Source organism: Acomys minous (assembly GCF_964271855.1).
Source record: "Acomys minous genome assembly, chromosome: 15".
Taxonomy (NCBI): domain Eukaryota; kingdom Metazoa; phylum Chordata; class Mammalia; order Rodentia; family Muridae; genus Acomys; species Acomys minous.
Genome location: NC_140497.1, coordinates 28,817,045 through 28,843,139, shown reverse-complemented (window position 1 = coordinate 28,843,139; position 26,095 = coordinate 28,817,045). Strand labels below are relative to the sequence as shown.

The 26,095-nt window shown below is 38.7% G+C and overlaps 1 protein-coding gene across 3 annotated transcripts in view; it reads right to left on the bottom strand.

Annotated features, from left to right (window-relative positions):
• TUSC3 (tumor suppressor candidate 3) overlaps window positions 1-26,095 on the bottom strand; it is a 139,977-nt gene that overhangs the window by 73,393 nt on the left and 40,489 nt on the right. For all 3 annotated transcript variants that reach the window (XM_084758265.1, XM_084758264.1, XM_084758263.1), the window contains exons 3-4: window positions 7,143-7,260; window positions 2,856-2,996 (exon numbers count right to left, since the gene is read on the bottom strand). In XM_084758265.1, coding sequence (XP_084614391.1) covers window positions 2,856-2,996; window positions 7,143-7,260 — 259 coding nt within the window. The remainder of the gene's footprint in view (window positions 1-2,855; window positions 2,997-7,142; window positions 7,261-26,095) is intronic.

Sequence of the window (26,095 nt, the reverse complement as noted above, 5' to 3'; positions counted from 1 at the left end):
ACTGAGATGGAGTGGCCGGGGAGGGGAACATGGGACCAAGAGAGTGGGAGGAGAGGAGGAAAGAAAGACTGTGGTCAGATGTAATATATGACAAAATAATTTAATTTTAAAAAGAAGCGAATTCTAGTGCTCTGTAAGAACACTGAGTGCTTATGCTCTAAACCTCCTTTCTACCACAAAACTTAGTATTTCTTATAATAAATTAATAAGATTTTAGCATAATCTTGATGTCTCACACCAACTAGATCATATATTGTTGGCACATAAATATACTAAAATATGTTTAAATAAACAAATTTAGTAATCAATTTATTCATCAAAGTATCATTAAAACTAATGACACAGGTGGTATTACCATGGGGCAACTATCTTGTCTCAAAAAATGTGTTTATATCTTTTAGTAAAAATTCAGTGTCGCGGATCGCTGTGAGTTCGAGGCTAGCCTGGTCTACAAAGTGAGTCCAGGATGGCCAAGGCTACACAGAGAGACCCTGTCTCGAAAAAACAAACAAACAAAATAATTCAGTGTCTATGACTACTTTTAAAAATACGGATAAATATGTAAGTTATATAACTGTTTACAGTTCTATAATCTTATATATCTTATAATTATATAAGCAGTTATTTTATAGCTCATCATAAAAATACTATAAATCATCTAAAAACACCCATAAGGCCTCCATAAACAAATTAGTATCAATCATAATTTCAATTCATAATAGATGTCTCAATCTATACATACACTACTGCTTTAAAATAAAACCCCATATCATTGTGTCCGTATTACTTTTCTGACATTTTACTTGTTAAGTTGTGAGTTTTGTTCAATGTAGAAGTCTTATTTTTAGACATCTGATTTGTTTCCAACTTTTTCCATTAAAACGAGTGTTGCTAAAAATTTTTCAGGGCTCAGAATCTGAATCATCCTTAGGTTCAATTCCTAGAAGTAGCACTGTTGAGTTAAATTCCATAAGATAGACATAAGACTTGCAGGTGTGGCGGCTCTGTCACATGTGTGTCAGTAGGTGGCAGAAAGAGGAGAGGCTATGTCTAAGCCCAGTGTTCCAATCTACGAACATCTGAATGATTAATATCCTGACATTCCATGAAAAAAAAAAGGTGAGCCTCAGAGAACCACCAGTCCAGCACCAGGGCACCAGGACAAGGACTTAGCTGGAGATGACCACCAGTCCAGTACCAGCCAGGCTTGGACAGGCCCCCAGGATGATGAGCAAGCTGCAAACTAGAACCCCACCATGACCACAGGTAAGGCAAGAGTGAACCCAAGACAGAAGACCTTTGCAGAAGGCCATCTGGATGAGACAGAGATGACCAGCAAATGGGTACCATGAGGCCCAGACAGGACTTGGCCTGAGATGACCACATGTCCAGCACTGTGCGGGCCTGCGGGGCCAGACCATACATGAATTGACCCCTGCCTGCTGCCATAATGCACAAGCAGGGCATAACACTCCTGAGCTGACCCCAGATACTCAGAGACCTTAGACACCACTAAGAGGAGCAAGTAAATGGTGGAGAAACAGAAAAGAAAGAAACAGAAGGATGTGAGCACAATGAAAGTGGAGACACGATGGTAGTGAGGAACTGCCTGATGTGAGTAGCCAGTGATGCCACCTGAGACCATCATGGAGTCTTAGCCTGTGCTACCACTGCAGGCCATGTCTGGGTCTGTGGCCCTAGAGCAGCAGGGGTCTGTTACCAGCAAAGGCCAGACAGATGTCCCTGGTCTGAGCTGCTGTGGGGGACATGTTGATGTCTGAGGACTATGCTGGTCCCACCCTCACCTGGGCATCTTGGGAAAGCTGGCCCTGGGGGCAGTAGAGCAGGAGAACTGACGCTGTCCCTAGCCAGCTGCAGTGTTGGAGAGTGGGGGCCCCACACATTTCAGTAGCTGCAGGTGTGGCAGCCCTGAGGATGTGAGTGTGGAAGAACTGGACCTACCACTCATCTTCCATGCAGCAACATGGAGGAGGGGGAGATACCATCCACCCTCTTGCCCCTCATCACATGCAGCAGGTGGGAGACCTGGCCCTGGGGCTCTGAAAGGAGGAAAGCTGGCCTCACCATTTGTCTGCCATGTGGTGACATGGTTGAGGGAGAGCTGCCCTTCCTTTCGACCTTTGCCACCTATGGCAGGCAGGAAGGCCAGTCCCAATGGAGTCACAAGAGCAGAAGAGCTGGCCCTGTCCCACAGGTGCTACAGCACTCAGGAGAGTAGGTAATACATCTCACGGGGGGGGGGGGGGGAAGGCAGTGCACAGGAGAGCTGGTCCTGGATGTGGGGGTTGCAGGTGAATGCTCAATCTTTTCCAACTTATATACAATGCATGAGTTTTTCGTCTTGTTTCTTGATTAGAATTTCTTTGCTTATTAATATCAAGCCATTTTCATTTTATTTTCCATTCCCTGAAACTATAGTGTACTTGACTAATATACTTTTTAGTGTTTATTTAGGCTATCAATTGATCATCATGCAACAATGCATCTGAATTGACTAACCAATACTCAACTACCAGGTATAGTCCATCTTCTTGGACTGGGAAGGTAGCTGAGTGGAAGAATATGTATTGAGACTATACTGGTGCTGAGTTTAATCCTCAGAACAAAGTTTTCTCTATGCAAGGAAAAATAACAAAGGCCATCAAGGATAAACTAAAACGAAAGCAAAACAAAACCAAAAAACCCTGCCTCTTCATTACAACAGTCTAGAAAACCAAGCTAATTCACCCAGACGTATTTAAATGTATGTACAATACACACACACACACACGCGCGAGCGCACACACACACACGAAAACACACACACACATTTACTGTAGAGAATAAAAGCATACATGAACATCCGTTCTGTCGGCAATCCATTTTGCTAGCTGTTCAGCTGCAAATCCAATTCGTTGAAGGTCAAAAGTATCAGCTCTCTTGGGTCTGCCTTTTGATGGAAAGTGCATGAAAGTGGGAGCAGAGTTCATGTTGAGCTGTAAAACAAGTAATAAAATGCTAATTAGAACAACACACCAATAGTCTATATTAGTCATCCAACATTTTAAACGGTTTGGTGTGTGTGTGTGAATTTCTAAAAGAAAGTATTTATTAGGAAAAGCTACATGGCTTTCTGGAGCTTAATTTCTATTTCCATACATCTTGATGTACTATTAAGTGAAGCAGAATGAGTGAATTTGCTTAAGCTGCCTGAACTGTCACATTTAACACACTACTCACATTCCCAGTTTGGTATTTTGACTAGTTTTTCACTCCTTGTCTCTGTAGGCTCTTATGATTAAGATGATGCAAAATGCCCAGAAATACAAAACAGAAATAATGTGATCTGTCAGCATGTGGATTACTCCACTTCCTCAGCAGTTACCCGAACCAGGCAGAAGCAGGAACACATTACAGGACTACTTTCAAACACATTACCTGTAAATCCAACTTCCTATCAAAAATTTAAGATTGTTCTTTTTAGTGGATGGTCAATAAGCCAAAAAAAAAAAAAAAAAAAAAACAAGTATTTTTGTTCTAAACAACTTACTTGAATATACCAGAAATAAGGGAAATCCTTGATAGCCATGTTCTTTTTAACTTCCTAAAATTTAAATGTCTTAAAACATCTAAAGCCCAGAAAATGTTTCTATAGAAAAATGCCTATTCAAAAATATATTAAAGAGAACACTACCATAGCCTAGTACTTATTAAAAATACATCCTAAAATACTTAATAAGATAATTTGATGCAGAAGCTAAATACAACATCAATATCTTAAATTTCTACTATCTGGGGATTATAATAAAGACCTTAAGATAAAAGGCAAAAAAGACTCAATGAGAAGAAAAATCAAAATCAAGTGACATGTTAGATGACGGCTGGCAACAGGTGAGGGTATCAACTGAATGTTTAACTGTCATGGACAATAGTGTTTACAGTCAAAACAAAACATATCCTGGTCCATAAAGGAATGCTGGCTATAGCTGTGGAGTTCACAAGATAGCCCAAAATAACTACAGATTAGCACACACACACACACAAAAATCTGAATCCTCAAAAGCAATATATTTATATCAACTATTTCTCATTTGTAGTACTGCAAATGCTATCAATTGCTCATTATTTACTTCTGAGCCATCTTAAGTCCTCCTGGCAAAGAGGGAATGGTTGGTCTCTATTTGTTCTAGTTTTTCTGTTTATTAAAAAACAAAACCAGACCAAAACAAAACAGAAAACCCTCATGTTCATCTTAAATTGCCACTGTAAAGGGACCTCCAGCCATTCAAAGTGATTAGGCCACAAGGGCTCTTGTCTCAAGGGGAAGGTGGACACCTGTAAGAAAGGCTGAGTTCCTTTTCATTCCTCCCTGCTTCCTGTGCCTCCCAAAACTAAATAAAAGAATACTCTTCAGATGCTAACCAATTTGACTCCTGTCCTCTGTTACTGCAAGCCAGAATATTTGGTACACTTTAAACTACCCAGTCTGAGTTATCCTTACACTTGCACATTCTAAGACAGCACTTAGGTAATTGTATTTTCCTAAATGATAACTAAAGACTATAGTTTTTGCTGTTTCTCTTCTTGCTTATCATTTGTTTCGTGTTTTTCTTCTTCCTATACAATTTAGATGTAGTCAACTTCTGCACGAATAATATAGTGTGAGGAAGATGATAAATGTATGCCAATATTATTACTAATTTCACTAATACAATAGCAATTATTTAATAAACACTTATATATCAGGAATATAAGTATCTTTACATGTTGGCATCTCATTCTAGTAATTATAGTGTTATTTTTATGTCTACATAAGGAGATAGAGCACAGCGTGACCATGAAATCTTTACGTCACTCAACGATGAAGCGTTAAAAGCTAGAATGTGGCCTCAGATCTTCTGTCCACATACCCCACTATCTCCACTACAGCACACTGCTCTCACAACTCTCCTCCTTTGAAAACGACTCCATAGTAACAGTTTCATAAATAATCTCAATACAAGTTTCAAGGAAGTTCATTATAAAACTAAATTATAAAACCAGTTTTTATGGTAAAAACCTGACAAATTCTAACATATCACAACATACATTATACAACACACATCATATCATTAATATATTGTATATGTCTCACATATGTATAGATCTATACAGAAGGTATGCATGTGTCACATAGGAATCTTCTCTGAATTGAAATAATACCTCCTGGAGAACAGAGAAAGGCTTGTGAGGCCTGGCAGTCAACAACCTTAAAAACTTGCAGAGCCAAAACTTGAAGGATTCCCAAGGGCCTTCCAGATGGTTATAAAAGGAGAAAGGAACTGCTGGCAAAAAAGGGTCTGGCAATAGAGCTGTCTGGAGGAGACTGTCAAACCTCTAAGGCTGCCTGAAATTCATGCAAAGACTTTGCAGCTTTCAGGAACCATCACTTATTCATAATGTGTTTTGAAGTCATGCGTGCTCCTGTAAGCAAATCCTTATCCCTATCCCTACAAGTAACCCCAATAAACACTGGTTCTCAAGTTGGATTTTTGTAGAATCAGTACTTTGGTGAGTTATCAGTTCTCTATCTGGGGAGTAGATGTTTGTTTGTACACTAGGACTGTATCTTATTCCAAATTCCAATAAACTATCACTCTAACCAAGTGATAATCCTGACTTTTTCACCAAGAGGCAGCACATACGAAGTTCTCAGAACATCCCTTGGTAACAGAAGCCGAGTCAGGTTCATGATGAGACAGCTGTGGCAGCACTATCAGTGCTAACTAGCATCCTCATGCCCAAAGCCAAGTTTCTGTCTTCTGAGAAGACTTTTCATGTGAGTGCATTACAAGTCTGCAATGCTGTTGTAACAAAGTAGGTGACTTAAACAAAGGAAGTTTATTTTCTGGTATTTCTGGGGATTAGAATCCAAGATCAAGGTGAATGGTAGGGCTGGGTTTCTGGGGATGGTTCTCTTCCTAGCTTATCTGATACCGTGGTATTCCTGGGTTTTCCACTGCCTGTCTTTAAGCGCATGGCCTCCTGTTATTTCTTCCTCTTAAAAGAAAGAAGTTGATCAATGCCTCATCCTTGGAACCTCTTTAATGCCCTTTCTCACATATGCTCACAGGTGAGTAATACCTTCAACACTGGCATTGTGAGATCTAGACCATTACAGAGGTAAAACACTTCTGATGAACACAAAATATTTTGCAGATAAAATTCTACCTGCTAAAGTGAAGAGTATTGCTAAGCATTCTACTGAAGCATGAGGCCAGCAGCTCAGGTCTCCTGCACCCACGTGCAGGGCCACATATCTACAGCCCTGGCACTGAGGCTGGGGTACAGACATGTTGATTCCATGAGCCAGCTGGCCAGCTAACCAAGGCAAATCTCCAATGCCCAGAGCCAGTGAAAAACCCTACCTAAACACACACACACACACACACACACACACACACACACACACACACACACACAAGGACAGGAAGGTATATCAGTAGAGGAAGGTGCTCACTGCACAAAATAGGCAACGTGAGTTCCATGTCCCCCCAAAATATGTAAAGTGAAAACAGAGAACCACTTCCAAAGTAGTCCTCTGACATGAACATGCAAGTCATGGCATGCATACCAACACGGACATCATATACACATGTACACACAATAATAACAGTCAATAAGGAGGAGAGTAAATAAGGAAAATACTCAGAGCCAACCTCCAGCTTCCATCACCCTAAGCATGTATACCCACACCCACATATATACATGTACACAAACATACATGTACATACAAATCACACACACAAAAAAGGTAAGTTGTCCTTAATACTATATGAAATGTCATAAGCCTATGTGAAATACTACCTAACTGATATATAATCAAAGTAAGAATAATGTATATGTTTGGCCACTATATACTTTAAAAGCATACTTCCTCTAAATGGAAATGAAAGTGCTTTTACTATAATAAAGTGGCAAAAGATATATTGACAGGATTAACAAAGTCTCCAAATTTTGACTATTTTAACTATATCATGAAATTTATTTAACTACTTATTATACTGCTTTATTCAGTCAGTTGTATTTTATCTTGTAATCCATAATATATCAAAAATAAGAAGCTCAGGTATGCATTTCAAAATGACATACAAAGCTTTTACCTGTTGAAAAACATCTGTCCCTTCATCATAGTCCACCATTCCAAAAAACAGCTTGTTGCAAAAAGCAGATGAGTAACGCCAGGAATTAGCCAGGATCTGATATTCTTCATTAGCCTGCCTGAAACAGATAATAGAGCAAAACAAAAACATTTTACTATGCAATGAACAGAGCCATCAAAAGAACAAGCAATTCTGGAGGAGCGTTAACCAATTACTGTATGTACTATCATGTCAGTAATACTTTTATGTACTGCAAACTACACTGTTGTACAATGTAAGAAGATAACAAATACTTTTTAAAAGGAAGAGATACATCAAACTACAAGTTTAGTGTTCACAAACAGTGTAACTACAAGACGGCCACACTTAACTCAGAGGCAGATACTGAATCCCTTCCATTTTTTAAATCAATCTACATACAGGATATAGATATAACTGCTTATAGCAAGGCGATAAATGCTTCTAAATATGGCAAAATAACACTAAAGAGGACTTGATATGTTAGAATAGAGAATAAAAAGAGATGGAAATGATTGCTTATAATTTTTTATCATAAATCAGATAATCCAGAAACATCTATATTAAAAGCAGAGGAAAAATTGATATTACCTGTATTGTTATTGTTCATTAATTGAACTTAAAATAGCAAATAAATTATAAGATGAGCTAAATCGTTACCTTTCACAGCAAGAAATTTAAAGAACAAATTACAGGATAAATATTATAATATCTAGACACATGGGACCATCATATCCTAAGAAAACAGAAGGGAGCTCACAATAACAGGCTGTGGCCACCTGTCTGTAAATAGGAATTGCAAGACCCATAATGTGCGAACAAACTGAACTATTCAAGTATTTTGTTAGAAAATGGTTTGTTATAAAAGTCACACCTAGAGAAAAGTAAAATCATTAAGAACAAGAATTCTTATGATAATAATATTAATAAAATCATAATGCACCTGTATAAAATAAAGCAGAAATAAATTCATATTTTAGATTTCCTAACATTTGCATATATCAGCTTATGATGATATGTCCTAAAACAAGGATGTTGTATATTTTTAACTCACAATCTTACAAGTTGATCCAGGCTTATCAGAGTATATTAAATCTGAATATATGTACTAATCAACTCAATCCACAAATCTACACGGCTTGAAATATAATGTGCAAATGACAAATACAATGTCCCCACCTCAAGAAGCTTTCATTATATAAAGATCTTACACAAGCACAAGCTATCAGATGATTTTAAGCTCTCTGAAGATTTTTCAAATTCAAAGAACGTGTTAAAAGCCGATGAAGATCTCAAAGGTGAATTCTCTCTGCCTTTAAATTCTGCACTCTATTGTCATTCTACTTTTCTAGAGTTAATTTTTTAGTAATCACTTTGTAATTCCATTACAAAATCCTGTGCACAAGATCCTCCACACCACAGCCACACCCATGCCACATTTGGTCTACTTCAGGAAAATGGCGCAGACAGTCTTTTTTTATTTTTTAAGCAAACATAAATTCCTATAGCCTATAGGTATGAGGCGATGCCCCTTACAGTTCGTCTTCTCTCTTCTCTCTTCTCTCTCTCTCTCTCTCTCTCTCTCTCTCTCTCTCTCTCTCTCTCTCTCTCTCTCTCTCTCTCCCTCCCTCCCTCTTTTTTAATTTTTAATTTTTATGTATTTTTTAATATATTCATATTACATCTAAATTGTTATCCCATCCCTTGTATCCTCCCATTCCTCCCTCCCTCCCATTTTCCCCTTACTCCCCTCCCCTATGACTGTGCCTGAGGGGGACCTCCTCCCCCTGTATATGCTCATAGGGTATCAAGTCTCTTCTTGGTAACCAGGCGCAGACAATCTTACAACATGCATTAAGTGTTTTGTTTAGGATGGCCTCTCTTGCTTCAGAGGTCAGTACAAAACCTGTCAGTCTGTTGAGTGGCACCCCAAGCCGACTACTGTAATACCGCTGACACCGCTGGCTACAAAAGAAACCATGGCTAAAGTGCAGAAGGATTAACTGGATGCACATTAGCTGTTCTACTTAGAAGTATGATTGCCCAGTGGCTAGAACTGGGAACTTTTATCAAGTTTTGGTGTTAGTAATGATGAGTAATACACTTTCTTCTCTGATCAGTATATCATAAATATGTTTAAGATGAAATTTCCACATTAGAGACTCTCAGTTCTGGAATGTGCCTAAAAGGTCACTTAGATGTATTTCACTTACTTTAGGGTCTTTGGTGGAAGAACACAGAACTTTTCATCTGTCCCACTATAAAAATAATATAATTGCTCTCATTTATGTTGGTTTCACTGAAGTAATAATTTGGTTGACTTTACCACTATAAAATATAACTATACAGTACAATGGGGCAAAGGACAATGTGGTAACACAGGAGAGGAACCATGAGCCAACCAGTCTTGTTACACATCAACTCCAAGTTGTACCATCTTCAATAGAGCAAATCACCAACTAGAGACACTAAGTAAAGTAATATATGCTGCTTGACAAATGAATACTAAGACTAAAGATTATAATGAATAACTCACTGAGAGACATCTTAATGTCAGGTCAATAAGCAAATGTGGACTTTATAACATAAAGATACTTATATTCAGTATTTTAAGCTGCAGTAACAAAGAAATATAGCTAACACTGTCTACCTGAAGAGGCCTCTGAAAGAAATAGACAGGCCACGATAGCACCTAAGAAGCAAAGTCTTACATGTGGATTATACTTACATTCACAAAATGGGAGAAGATAGACTAAAACCATGGGTGACTGGAAATAACTGGAAAAAACAAGGCCTGTCTAAAATTATGAGCAAGACTACAAAGAAAGACAGGAAGATAACAGAACAACATGAAGAGTTACTCTCAAATGTCTCCTCTGTTGAAAAGAATCAAGGCTTCGCATTAGACAATAAGGAAAGAAAAGACTCAGAGAGAGAGATAGGATCATGGCTTCATTCTGTAAACAGCAAACAGCTTCAGGGTTGTTATTTGTTTTGAAAGAAGTACATTTTGCAAAACAGTATTTGCATTGTGTCTGACACCCACAATGCGAGAGAGAGAGAGAGAGAGAGAGAGAGAGAGAGAGAGAGAGAGAGGAGGGAGGGAGGGAGGGAGGGAGGGAGGGAGGGAGGGAGGGAGGGAGGGAGGGAAGGAAGGTCGGTCTGATAAATATCTGGAGACCATTTGAGATACAAATAATAATGGTCCAGTTGGGAAACTATAGGTTTTTATTATTATATAGTCATGTGACCTATTTTGTACATACTCCTCTTTGGAATCTAGAGGCTAGAACATCCAACTCTAATGTGTCTGTATAATCCTTAGATTGTTAGTTTTGATTGTAGAGTTCATTCAAAGTAGAAATCACCTGGGAAGAGAATCTCAGTAAGCAATTACCTAAGTGTGGCCTGTAGGCATGCTTGTGAGGGTTTTCAAGGCTGGGCTATTGAAAGTGGGAAGACTCACCCTCAATGTCAGTAGCACCATGTCCTGGACTGGGGACTACACTGAATGAACAGGGGAGTGTTCTAATCACTCTTTCATTGCTGTGAGGAGACTCCATGACAAGCAAGGTATAAATGGAAGCATTTAATCGAGGGCTTGCTTAGTTTCCATGAGCGTCATGACAGGAAGCAAACATGCATAGCTGTACCTGGAGTACTTAATTACAGATCCACAAGTAACAGGAACAGAGGGCAATGAGAGGGAGAGAAACTGGGCCTAGTAGCATGCAGTTTTGAAGACTCAAAGCCCATCCCCAGTAATACACCTCCTCCAAGCCACACCTCCTAATGTTTCCCAAACAGGTCACTAACTAGGGACTCAGCATGCAAGCATATGAACCTATGGGACCCATTCTCATCCACGGCATGCAGGCTTTCATTCAAGACTTTCTGCTTCCGACTTCGACACAAAGTGACACGCTGCTTCAAGACCATGCTGCCTTGAAACCCCACACTGATGGACTATAGCCTCAAATTGTAAACTGAGCCCTTTCTAGCTTACTTTGTTACCAGGGTTATTTTATCACAGCAATAGGAAAAAATACTGAGGCAAATTCTCAGAAATAGTTCTAATTTAAATAAAGGATTCCATGAAAACCAAAGCAAATTACAATTTCTGAGCTCAAATACAAAATCTGGAGCAAAGGTAATGTTGGCAAAACAAATGGAGGCTTTCTCTTGTTTGGGTATACAGAGTAACAATAAGACCAATGACTAAATCTATCTCTAAATAAAACTAAAATAATAAAATATGCTTAATAAATATGTACCATTAATGTTATTTAATCAAAATAAAAGTAACTTATCAGAAATGTGTCCAATGGTGTGAAACCAATTATCCACTATATCCATGAATACTCTAACTTCCTAACAGAGAATTAAAGAAATCTAACAACAAGAAAGAAAAGAAGGAAAGAAAAGAAAAGAAATGAGTGACGCCCAGCATGTTTGTCAGTTGGTTTAAAATAAAAGCACACACAAAAATTACTGCTGTTTATTAACACACTTCTGGCCTGGCTGGCATTCTAAATTCAAAGTGAAAAACCAAAAGCACCAGGAGCACACAAACAAATAACATCTTTAACAGCATCTTCTGATGGGGAGTGGGGGGAAGAGGTGTCCATGGGGACATACATGTTCCAACCACAGGAACTGAGGAAATAATATGAGCTGTTCTAACGTACTCCTACAGAGCCTGAAGAGGGCAGTCAAGCTGCATGCAAAGGATCTTGGACTGTTAAGTAATAACTGCAGGGCACTGTACTGTTAAATCTCTTGTATTAAATCTTCTTCATTTTTTATTAGAGAACAAGAAAAAAAATCACTTAATTCAAATGCTATAATTTTTTTACATTATACTCTTCTTTAAAGGTTATGTAAAACTAAAAAGGATTAACTCATCTATAATTCTATATATTTAATATATTTCCCAAGATGAATATAATTTTCATCTTTAAAGCATTTTAAGGATGTTTTAAAAAGTAGTTTCTCTTTATAACATTATTCAAATTTCCTATCATATAATAGATTCATATTCAGAATGTCTTTATAGTCATATATTTATGATGACTTACATATAAATAAACATATATTATAGAGCTGTTTCAAAGTATGTCTTCATAGAACCTCCAATAACTTCAAAGATAATGATTTGCACAGATGTGAAGGAAGCCAATTTGCCTATTAACAAAGCTTCTGCATTACAGTTAGAAGAGTAAAAAAGCAATAGCATGTTTCAGAGCTTGTGACTGGTTTTCTGGTTTTCTGAGCTGGTCAGTGTGTTGGGCTTTTCCATACTAAAACTACTGCAGCCATGTTAAGGGAATATTTACTCTCTGGTTCAGTTTCTAAGATTTCTCTCCATCACAGGTTGGCCTGAAGGGAAGAAGAACAAGATGATGCAGAAGCACGAGCAGACACTATTCTCCTTTCCATGAGGCCAGGTGGCCAAGAAGCAGAGTACAGAAAGAGGAGGGGACACGACAAGACATACTTCCAAGGCCAAAACTTAGAGACATTTTTCTCCAATTAGGCCCACCTGCTACAATCCCACCAACTACCTATACAAATTTTGAATGAGGCAACAGATGTATCCACTCCTGAAATCATAGCCGTTGTAATCCAATCATTTCCCCCGAGCCTAGCTCTCTATGAACTACTTGCTTGGGATACTGCACAAGGTCTTTCACCCAGAGACACGTCAGACCGTCAAGGTTTACATGCCATTTGACTATGTCAATGCCAACTCTGCTTTTCTTGTATATCCACTTCGCCTTCCTGTATCAAAATAAACAATGAAAGCTGCAATAAAAATTTTTGATTAAAATATGTATCTATACCCTAAGTCAGAAATGTATATGAATATAAAGTATACATAAGTAGTACAAATAGTTGATAACATAGAAATGCCAAGATGAATAACATACAGGTAGCAAAGAGACAAACTAATGTATCACTTGTTCACTGAGCAATCTTTTTAAAGTCTATCTGCATAATTTCAAGGAAGATTAGATTACATATAAAGTAAAAATAGTAATGAATATTCATAATGACTAAGTCAACAGATGAATTAATTTGATGTCTGACAGAAGAAATAGTTATTTGTCTCAAGACACTTCAGTACCTTCTAGAAATACAAATTTTAAATTATGAATAAAAAACAATCTGTGAACAAGTTAAAAATAATACAAATTTTATTTAATATAACCAACCATGATTGTTAATCTTTTCAACTTCAGTGCATAGAAAGATGCTTAAATAGCTAAGAAACATACTTCAAGATGAGTCTATGATTGTGTTTCCCTATGTATGCTTAGAGGAAAGATCCAGCCAGGCTTGCTAGCACACGTCTTAAATCCCAGCATTTTGGAAGCTAAGAAAGGTGGTTCACTAGAAAGTCCAAGGCAACCTGTTCTCCTTATAAGTTCAAGGACATCTAAGTTTACATAGTGAGCTCCTCCCTCAGGAAACAAACAAAAAAGGAGGGAAGTCCCACCCCTGCATGTGAGTTGAGTTATCCCTTAGAGTGGGGACCACAACAGAATGAAGGGGAAAACAGGAAGCCCATGAGCAGAGTTGTCCCGCATTGTGAGCTCCCTGCCACCATGATATGAGCTGCGCTGTTCTGCCACGCTCTCTGCCATGGGCCAAAATATAGTTTCCTCCCTTGAGTTGCTTTGCTCATATATTTGTCACGTAAACAAAAGGCTTGCTCATACAGATAATCAGTACTAGAGGAGTAAAGCCAGCTGCGGCATGGTTACTGCTGAGGACGCTAAGTGAAGTTCACAGTGAGAATTGTCAAAAACACCTTCAAGAGACTATGCTACTGGTTTTCCTATGGGGGTAAAGCTTTGCTATACATACTGGTTCTATTCCTGTTCATGGAAGAAGTGTAAACCACAGAAATTAAACATTTGTGTCACACAGTAAGAAATAACTAGAGAAAGAAAAGCTTAATCTTACCTGGAGAAAGGTTCTAATTATATCTTTGATTGTAAGGATACACATATATTCTCAATTGTCAGAGCCACCTTCAGCCCACATAAGACAACACCATTTTTTAAATACAATTCCATTAAACCTGTATCATGGTAAGTAGTCAATCCTTTCTAATAATGAGTCTTGGAATGACTGATTATGTATATATGTAATTTATACCAATTTTCCTTATATTATTTATACACAAAGAAGTATCAAGAAAGTAGCATAAAAGAGTGCTTATGTATACTCACTTGTAAGCAACATTAGCCATACAATACAGAGGGTAGAGAGTCTTGTGGACGAGTGGGGGGAGAGAAGGAGGTGGAAGGGACAGGAGCTCCACAAGAAGATCAACAGAGCCAACAAACCTGGGCCCAGGGGGCCAGTGGAGATTGGTGTACCAAACAAGGACCACGCATGGAGAAGACCTACGCCCCCTGCTCAAATGTAACCAATAGACAGTTCAATCTCCATAGGAGTCTCCTAGTAAGGAGAGCAGGGGCTGCCCCAGCCATGGACTCTGTTGCCTGTTCTTTGATCACTTCTTCCTGTGGGGGCTGCCCTACCAGGCCACAAAAGGAAGTGGGTGCAGGCAGTCCCAATGAGACTTGGTAGGCTGCCAGGGACCAAACGGCCCGTGGCAGACCCCCACCCATTCAGCATCTGCAGCAAACATCCTGCTTGGCCACTCACTAGGCACGCAAGGCATCCAGCTTAGCCCTGAGTAGAGAGCGATCCTATCCTGAGATAACCACAGAGACATCCTGCTTTGCCCCACCTAGGAAAACCCCTCCTCCTGCAGATGTTCCTGGGGCTCAACCCCAGAAGATTTTGTACTTTTCCATTACTCTCCTCGCTTACCCCCGCCCTCCCTAAAGCAGGTTTTAAAAAGCCTGCCCTCACCTTCAATAAACGGCTCTTGACAAGCTACTGTTTCCTTGAGCTCTGCGTCTCTCTCGCCCATTGCTTTATCTACAGGTTGCGACCCCCCTCGGCCCCCCAATAACTGACCAGCCGGACTGGTTAGTAGGCTGGGGTCAATTGACAGGGGAGAAGGGCTCTCCCTCTCTGAAGCCTAGGGGAAGTGCATAGGGGGAAAGAGGGAGCGAGGGAGGAACTGGAAGAAGATGAGGGGGGTTACAATTGGAATGTAAAATGAATAAATTTATAAATAAATTTTAAAAAGAGTACTTAAGAAGATGGAGCCTTTTTACATGATCTAGTATGGGTTGTAGTCCCAATGATCAAATAGTTTTGTCTATGTTCAAAACAACACCAGTGTACAGAGATATAATTTACTATAAATAAACATAAAACCATAAAGCTAATACCTACCAAGTGCAGCGAGAGTAATCACATAGTGCAGATGACATCTGAATCTCAAGATCTGGACTTGAGTATGTACAAACCTAGAAATGCCATAGACATTTTACACACACACATGCACACACCTTTGCAATATGAGTAATTCCTCCCCCGAGGGTTGCTGAGAGGTGAAAGAACAGAGAGGCATGTCAAATTCCTAAGTGAGTGACAAAGCACTATATAAACCTTGGTATGTCCAACAACTACCTTAAAAGCTGACTGATGCTTCAAGTTTCCTCAGCAGTTGTTTCTCCTCTCACTCTGCACCAAATCCCAAAGTCATCTTTAACTCCCCTCCATAAGCCAGTCTTCCTAATGACAGGAGCATTTCAACAAGTTCTTTCCTGAGTCTACTAAGCTTTCCTTTTAAAAAAACATTTTAAAATTTACTTTTAAATTACAGATTCACTTTACATTCTCATTGTAGTTCTCTTCCTCCTCTCCTCCTCCAGGTCCCTCCCTCCCACTTTCTTCCCCTTATCTCCCCTCCCTCTGTCCTCAAAAAAGGGGAGTGCCCCCAACCCACCCCAGCATGTCAAGTTGCATCAGGACTGAGCTCCTCACACCCACTGAGGCCAGGCAAGCCAGGCTAGTTGGGCACACGTGACACAACTCACGAGGAACACATCAAATAATCAAACCTAATAGACAGGAGAATATAAAGATGGCATTTGCATTTCCATACATTCTGTATGTCCTGGTAGCTCATCAATCCCTTTCCAAAACATGGCTTCTGAATATTCAAATAGAAAGCTCTTCTCATCAATCTTTCTCCTTCCCTCCTTCCTTCGTTCCTTCCCTCCCTCCTTCCTTTCTGAGACAGGGTTTCTCTGCATAGCCTTGGCTGTCATGGTTTTGTAGATGAGCCTGGCCTCTAACTCACAGAGCTCCACTTGCCTCTACCTCCCTGAGTGCTGGGATTAAGGGTGTGCACCACTGCGCCCAGCTCTAGTTTTTTTCTTGATACTTAGGAGTTTAGGTAAGTATCAGTTTAAGAAATGTGTACCCTTTCAAGTGTCCAGAATTTCAAGTCTGCTCTGAGAGGAAGAGCTACAGTCACATGAGTCAATTCATGATTATCTTCTTGGCATCCAGCTAAATACCTGACATTCCAACAATCAGTAAATGTAAATACTGGTTAAAAGATAAATTATCATCTCTGCAAAAGAATTCTGTACTACCATAGTAATACCAAACTCCACAGTGAATAGAGTTTATGAATAAAATTTTATTCTCTTGTTTCTATTCACTATTCTTAGGAAGAAAAGTAAAACTACAGTGGCTATTAAAACATCTCAGCCAGCATGGTGACGCATACTGTTAATCCCAGCACTCCATTATGGAGGCAGAGGCAGGTAGATGTCTGTGATTTGGAGGTCAGCCTGGTTTACACTGAGGGGAGAAGAACCAGGCAGATCTCTCTGAGCTCAAGGCCTACTCTACGTAAAGGGTTCCTGAACTACACAGTAAAACCCTGTCTCAAAAAACAACAAAATTAAAACAAAAACAAAGTGTAACTTACTGACAAAATGCTAATAAACAATTTATAAATTACTGAATATTTCTGCACTGGGAATCCCAAGTACAGCTACACAACATAATTTGCTAAATGGTTTCACAAAATCAGCATACGCCCATATTCATGAATAAAATTTGTTTACTTTAGCAAATGTGATAGAGAGAAAATTGGCAAAGGAGAAAAAAGGGTGGCTGATGTTTGAAATAAACAAAAAGACAGATTCTTAGAATGCCTCCTTGTTATGCCATGGAGCTTCCTTTGCCATGAAGCTGTAGCATCCAGTCAGTGCTTCCGCTATGAGCTGCTAAGAGAGATGGTCAGGAAGACACACGGTCCACAATTACATATGACAAAATCCCAGGAGGGCTTCAAGTGCTCAGCATTACCCACCCTGTTTTTCCTGCCTGGGAATAATGAAATCAACCTTACCATTCCTGGCATGGAATGGTGACATAACCAAACAGCAAACTTTGTAAGCTGGTCTCTTCTAAAGACAGTAATTTATTTCCTATCTCCTTTCCTTATGCTTCTAATAGATAAAAGGAGCTACTCAACATTGTCACTGCATTTTCTAAAAGGAGACAACAATCCACCACAAAAGTACTGGACAATAAAACTCATCACTGGGGAATCAAGATTCTTACACATTTAAATTTAATTACTTGCATGGTAAGGCCAAGAAAACAGGGTATTACTTAGTATGTTGATTAACATAACTTAAACTTAACAAAAATCAAAGACAAATGCTCAAGTATGGGTTATTGTTAAGTAGATCTTTAGCTTTAGAGGTAAAATGTAGAACCTTCAGTCTTTATTTTGAATGCTTGACAGCAGCTACCAAGACTTCATGTTTAAGAGAAATCACATCAATTCAGTTATTTTAAGTTCACAAAACAGCAAAGGAAATAAATCACTCTTTTAGTCTGTTTATTTCTACAACGGTTACATAATTTTTTCAACAGTGAAAATTATTTTGCTCATCACCAATATAATCTCTTCGCATTGACGTTCAGCTAAGCAAAAAAAAAAAAAAAAAAAAAAAAGCCTTGTACCCATTTTCACCCTCCCCACCACCACTGCCATCTTGCTGTAACAGTCTCTACAAAGTGCTTTCGTGTTACTGTCCTCTCTACCTCAAAAGAATAAGGCTATAAGTAGAAAATTACCTATCACCTTAAAATCATGATACTCAACAGATAATTTCTAAAAAAAAAAATGGCTTTATTCTACGAAAACACAAAGACATTTATAATAGTGAAGAAGATGCTACGCATGCTGTATGTGACCTCTCTCAAAGGTAAAAGGGGACAAAGGTGGAGAATTCAAAGCAAGCAGCAAGTTGTTCAGTTCAAATTCAAAAGAGCTTCTTGGTTGTATGGCGGCTGATGGGATGCAGAAAAGTTCAGTATAGGACAGCTGGTGACCTGAACGACTCCAAAATTCTAGTAATTTAGACACAGTGAGAAAGCACATCTACACTGCATTCATAGCAGCTCGGCAGCAGTGGGGGGGACAGGTAGGGTTACAGGAATGAAGAGACCTGGGGGGCCAGGTGGGAAAAGAGGTGGTCTGAGTGTAGCTCATCTTGAAGCTGTACTGGAGAGCAGCGCTTGCGGATTATTATGTTTCCCGCTGTAAAGACTATAATCTTGAGAAGGTCAGACTCAAAGTCGCTGCTAATTGTTTGTCACACCGAGGATTGCCTTGCTGTCCCGGACAGCAACAATAATGTGACCTCATGCGGCACGGGTGGAATGTCACTGAAGAAATTTCAATGAAAATAAACGGAGTGAGATCTGGTTCAGGGACATGCAACGCAGTGGAGCTTGCTTTCGTAAGATCCACAGCACAGAGGGAGATGGCCGGCTTTAGAGGATCAGGAGCCTGAGCAGGGATGAGCCACCCCATCTGGGAAGGAGCACCAGCAACAAGGGGCCTGGCAAGGGAAACACCCAGGTCCCGCTATACACTCTACGCTTGGCATCATGTGGGCTCCTCCTCACGCTTCAAAGCTCTTTTCCTTTCCAACTGTCCAGCCTTCCTTCACCCTTTTCTTCTTCTTTACACTTTCTCTTGATCTCTCTTCATAAGTTTTCAATATTGTTTAAAGTTTGCTTTACATTCCCATTTCTTCCTTTAATTCATCCCATTTTTAAAAATCCACTTTTAAAACCCTTTGGTTTAGAGCCAGTGAGATGGCACTGCAAGTAAGGTATTTGCCACCAACAATGACAACCTGAGTTCAGTTTCTAGACCCATACAGTGGAAAGAGAGAACCGACTCCCATTAGTTGCCCTGTGGTTTCAACTTGTGCACTGTGTCCTATTCTCCCTACACACACACACACACACACACACACACACACACACACACACACACACACACTTAAAACAAAAAGAAGAAAAGAAAAAGGAAACAAAAAACCCTTTCTGGTTCAGAGCCCTGGTTTCTGCCCTTACTGTATTAGGTGTTTTCAGTGCTGTAGAGAGATGTGTGGAACTTAGCTTTTCAGTTTTTCTGTTATTTCTGGTTCATCTATTGCTATTGCTACAATGCCCCCTACTTTCTCCCAACCTTCAAGGATGGAATACACACTAAGAATACATTGTGCAGATGCTCTATTGATGAGCTACTCCTACACTCCTAGCCCACCTAAAAGCCACTACTTTTTCTCTGCTCATAGCTTACCTCTTCAGCAAAAAGTATAATTGAAAGAATTAGTGACATTTTGATAGTATTAAAATTTTAAACTACAAATAAATATCCAAGGCTATAATCCAAGTAAGCATGACTACATACTTTTGAAAGCCCATTCTGGATTCTTGAACACACTGCAAAACTGGAGAGAAAACCAACAGTCTGAGGACAGTACACTCCTGAGGGGCTTCAGCACAGCTGCTCTATGCTCTCTCAAGATAAGAGGAATAATCATGGAGGGTGTACTCTGTGGTCTACAACACAAAGGTTTGATCTACTACAAGTGTCCTACTTTTGTGAAATATGCAGAGAAATGAGGAAGCATGTATGAAGGCAAACCCATTGAAGGTCTCAGCAGCAACTTTAAAGGTCAGAATAATATATGGATGTACTTCAAGACTTGGGGAGTAACTGGGGGCAATAACATTACTTACTATATCCACTGAAACTATCCTTGAGAATTAAGGGGGAAACGAAGACCTTCTAAAATATGCATAAGAAATTTATGACTACTACATCAAACGTGCTTTAAAAAGTGGAAGACATGTACTATAAAAAACACAGAAAGAAATAATTAACCCCATTGCAACAACAGATATGCTAATGAGAACTTAAAGAATCAAACATTACAAATCAAGAAAATGACAAGAATGAATCGAAAGTTTCCCATTAGACCTTGAACTTAAAAGATGGAAACTGCTTATAGGGTATCAAGTCTCTTCTTGGTAGCCTGCTATCCTTCCTCTGAGTGCCACCATGCCTCCCCACCCAGGGGATGTGGTCAAATATCGGGCACCAGAGTACGTGTGAAAGTCATATCCCACTCTCCACTCAACTATGAAGAATGCCCTGTCCATTGGCTAGATCTGGGTAGGGGTTTGAAGTTTACGGCCTGTATTATCCTTGGCTGGTGCCATAGTATGAGCATATACAGGGGGTGGAGGTCCCCCTCAGTCACAGACATAGAGGAGGGGAATAGGGGGAAAGCGGGAGGGAGGGAGGAATGGGAGGATACAAGGGATGGGCTAACAATTGAAATGTAATATGAATAAATTAATAAAATATTCAAAAAAGAAGTCCCACAAAGTCATAGAATTCAATATCCATAATTTTGAAAAAATTTGGTTATATAAATGAAAAAAAGATGGAAACTAATCATTTAAAGAACATAGACTGACATATGGGGTTCAAAACAAAGAGCCAATGTTCTGTTGTCCCTCCCCCCACCTGGAACATATCTCTCCATCAAACACATATAAAGACTAAGAATGAGAAGACAGAAACGTATATTCTAAACAAATAGAACCCAAGTGCAATCAAAAGCTGTATCATATATGAGAGCAGATTTAGAGACAAATTTAGTCAAAACAAGTAACTATATAATGGTAACTGAAATACATATGCCCTGAACACTGCTGTGCACAACTTCATAAAACACACACTACTCGACATAAAAGGCCAAATAGGCCTAATGCCATAATATAATACATGATTTGATGCATCATGGTCAACAAAACATAGAATATCAAGCTGAAAAAAAAAAAAAGGAAAAACCAACAAACTGCACACTTAAACTATACTCCAAATAACAGGAAATCAGTTGACATATACAGAATACCCCATCCATCCACTACAGAATACATTCTTTTCATAAGTTAATGGAACTGGAACTCTCTCTAAAATGAATCATATTTGAGATACATGAACTATATGCCCCATATTTGAACACGTCTCCTGGATAGGGAGGCCTGATGACACTCAGAGGAAGTATAAAGAAGCAAGTCTTAATAGAAAAAAAAAAAGATGAAGAGATAGTGTTTTGTATTTTATCAGACTGTAAAAAATAAAACAAGAAATCAGCAGAAACAATACAAATATGTGGAGACTAAACCATACATATTTGATACCTAAGTGGATTCTTAGAAAAATCAGATGAGAAGCAAAATAGTTTACAGACATGAATAGAAACCCGGGAAACTAGGCAAAGGCCCAAAGGAACCAGTCACATCTAAAACCAGTAGAAAGGAATAATAAGGATCAGGGTTGAAATTAATGAAATAAAACTCAACAGAGTCTAAGAGATAGGTGAGACAAAGCTGGTCTTAAAACTTGACAAGTACATAGCTAAGCTAGACAAAGCAGAGAAGATCTAAATTGACAGAATGAGCTGTAGGGCAAAAGACACAGGGCATTAATACAGATACCAATAAAATCCAGAGGCAGGTGGATCTCTGTTAGCTCGAGGCCAGCCTGGTCTACAAAGTGAGTCCAGGACAGCCATGGCTACACAGAGAAACCCTGTCTTGGGGGGAAAAAATCCAGAAGATCATTAGGGATTAGCTTCTAGAATTATAGTCTAATAAAGCATAAAAATCTCAAAGAAATGGGTAGATTTTTCTCTACACATATGATCAACAAAAACTGAAGCAAAAATATTTCTTTAGTAGGTCATCAGAAGTAATGAGACTGATGAAGAAAAATTCCCCAATACTGAAAAGCTCAGGAACAAGTAAACTCAGCCATGCAAGATAAAGTCTAGAGCCTGTGAGCCAATAAAGGATCAAAGAGGCAATGGTGATTATTTGAAAAAGTAAGCCAGACAGTCAAACCTTTACTACTACACAGAATGGATGAGAAACAATGTTTTTAAGCCCATTCTATGAAACTAGAACCACATGGTGAGAAAACTAGATATGTAAACAGCAAACAAAAACAACAGTTAGAAAATTCATGTACATTTTATCATAGTATCATGTAATTTCAGTAAATATAAACTGTGCATGATAATATGCCTAAGCTATTCTATGCATGTTTTTAAAATACTTTGATTCCTTCCTATTCATTTACTCGTCTGTCCTCTTATCCATCTCCCTTTATTCAACCCTTTTACCTCTCACATCCCTAACAGTCCCCAACTTACTTTTATTTTTTATTTTTTATTTTCCTTAAATGACAAACACTCATGGCTAAACCATGTAATATGTCTCCCGGTGGGCCTGCTGTACTCTACTTAGTATGATGACTTTGTTCCAGCAAATTACATGACTTTACTCCTCTCTCGCTCGTTGTCCCCATAAGCCTGAATGAGCTCCTCTTTAAGTTGCCTTGGTCTTGGTGTTTAATCACAGCAACAGAGAAGTAACTAAAGTCAACAGCTAAGCAGCTTCCTTCCAGACCAATCATCTCTCCAGATACATATTACAATGGAGAAAAGAAAACCTACTGGACAATACAAAGAGCATCATCTATTTTCAATCTCAACAACCTACCATTATATGCCTCTTGATATGATATGAGAATACATGAATCCATTCCTACACTAAAAAAAAAAAAATACCTAAATATAATTGCAAGAAAATGACACCAACTCCCAGCATGGGAAACTATATGCAAAAAGATCTTGGGTTTCTTTCTTTTTTCCTTGTTTAAGTGTCAATGTCATTAAACCAAAATGTTTCATGTAAAAAAAAATAATAACAACAACAACTAAGAGGTATGGCAATCAAATAAACAGATAAAGACTGACTAGATGAAGATACAGTCGAAAGAGGGCCTCAGACTGTGCAAGAATGGCTCCATCCTTAAAGCTTCAGCTGAACTTAGCCTGACAGATCTCTCTAGTGCAGACACCGCTGCTGATGCTGAATGAGGTTATATGACCTTTTAAAAGAGAACAACATCAAAAGTGGTAAATGTTACCCATTTGTAAAATCTTCGTCTAGAGTACCAATGCCGTCAAATGTGCTCCTGTCCCAATTTCTTGTGTTTGAAATTACAATTGGGGTAGAGATCAGAGATTAAAACAAGACCTTAGATGCAAAATTCAGAAAACAGCTCAGGCAAATGCTACAATATCACACCTATCAGCGATAGGCACAGTCAATTGTAAAGGAGCTTAGGTTATATAATCTGACAAAGAAACTCAGAAATTCAGAGAGAACACCAATAGACCAAAGTTATATCATGTGGCTTCAACATTAACTTAAACTGCTGAACTAAGCAGTAACTCGGTATCATCTCCACTATTAAATTAGTTAATGTCTTCCCCTGTCTAAAATATTTCTCATGTATTAACCAACCCTGAAAAAGAAAATATGTGAATAGAAGTGGAGTTTTATTTTCACAAAGTAAAATACCTTGTTCAAAGAGGTAAGCAAATGAGCAAAACTTCAAAACTAAAGTACTTAGAGATATATTATTTAAGGAATAAAAATCAAGGATTGAAGTCTCCAAATCATTTATAATGTAATGACATTACAGTGCCTTTTAGGTAACATGCAACCATAATGTAATTCATACATGGTTTTCATCTTATCTACTTACTTAAAAACCTAATCCTACAAGTGACTTTACTGGAGTCAAAAAGAAGTCCAGTGAGTTCTGCCCCACAGGGTAAGCTGCTGCCTTAAGACAAAGCCTCTACGACCATCAGTTTAGGAAGTGCTATATGCAGCTAGACCCAAAAAGACCATTATCTTAGTTACATATGCAAAGGCAAGACACAAGTTACAATCACAGGGGGAGGACAATGATGAATACACGCACTTAACGAAAGCATTACACTCTAATAGCTCTCAAGTAGCAAATCCTCACCCTGGCAGGTATTAGCTACATCATTCAGATAAATTAGACAATCTCAGCTTTAATATCATGTCATCCATAAAATGGATTTTATCAGATACAACTTTAATAATAATGAAAATTATAAGGTGTACATGCACACACATATACACACACACAGGAACATGTTTTTGTACTCATATGTGTGTGTATATATATGTTGTGAGAATTTTGGTTTCTTTAAAAACATAGAAATGTTATGGTTTTGTTTACTCCCAGTTGTGGGATACGGGGCTGCTTCAGATTGTCCACAGCAGCAGTCAGACTGTCATGCCTTTCCTTGGGTTTTAGCAGGGGCGTGACTTTGCCAGCTGCAGGTAGTTTACATTAGGAATTCTGGGGACTCTTCGGGATGTATCTAATGCTAGATCCCCGAAAGGAGTTCCAGTGGCTGCTGCTCCCCCTGCTGCTCCTGTTGCTGTGGCTGGTTGCTGTTTCCTGGACTGCTGGCAGAAGATACCCTGATGATCAAATTTTCCCCAAAGAACTGGACACCCCTAATCAGTAAGAAGTAGTCTAAGAATAGTGACGCACCCTTTCCTCTCTAACCTTCTTTTCTCCTACCTAGGGCTGAAAGGTAGAGAGGTGATGTAGGGAGGTAGGAAAAGGAACCCAACAAAGTAGCCAAAAGTCCAGCTACACAGACACATATACCTATAGCTTGTTAATATCTAATCAAAATATATTTGTAATATGCTATGTTTTAATGGAAGTATTATACTACATTAATCGCTAACACACCATCAGGTTTGTGTTTATATATAAATTTTGCTTGATTCTAAAATCAAAGTGTTTACTTTCCTTCAATGTGATTTTTAAAAATTCTACTGATCCATAACAACCTTAAGAGAAGCTACTTTGTTCCAAGAAGAGTCACTTTGGATATAGTAAATCCGTGCAGGAACACATCTAAGCAATTATAGGAATATTCTCTACAGTATGATTTAGCAGAGGAAGTCTGGAGTTCACACTTAAGGGGGCGAGAATTGCATTGAATAGTCATAATTAACAATTTTATTTGGCCAAGGTCTTTGACGTTAACTGGGAAGGAAGTGAAAATTGAATTCTGAAATTTGAGAATAAACTGGCTGTGAAGGGAAGAGCAGGATGACCTATAAAAGAGTAAAAGGAAACTAAAGGCTCAGCTACCAGCCTTTCTGCAGGCAACCATATGTAAACACAACATTGTGCTCCCAGAAATCTTCCTTAGAGAAAAGAAAAGGCAACAGTGGCTCAAAATAGAGAGCACAGATTTTTTAAAAAATGACTAGGAACTTTTCAAAGACTCTAAAGAATTGTGAAATATTACATCCAAAATTACACTGACAAAGAATCAGAAAAATTCATTCATGTGAAGAAAAAAGAGAAGTCACTGCTAAAAGGGTGACACTTCAAAGTGCCTCCAGTGCTCTTTGAGGTGTAGTTCATAATGCAGGTATATACAACGAGTCATGGAGACACACATCTGCAATCCTGACACTAGACTGCAAATTCAAGGCCAGCCACAACACACACCACATATAAATGCTAGCATATAACTCAGTGGTTACAATCAAAAGGTTCTAGATGACACACACACACACAAAAAAAGGTATTCAAGATTAAAAAGCAAAAAAAGAAAAAGAAAAAAGAAAGAAAGAAAAAGAAAAAGACATTAATCATCCCATGCCATTATGAAAATGTTCAGTTGTTTTATTTGAACAATATAAATATGCTTTATCCATAATGTCTAAGAAGGTAAATGCTT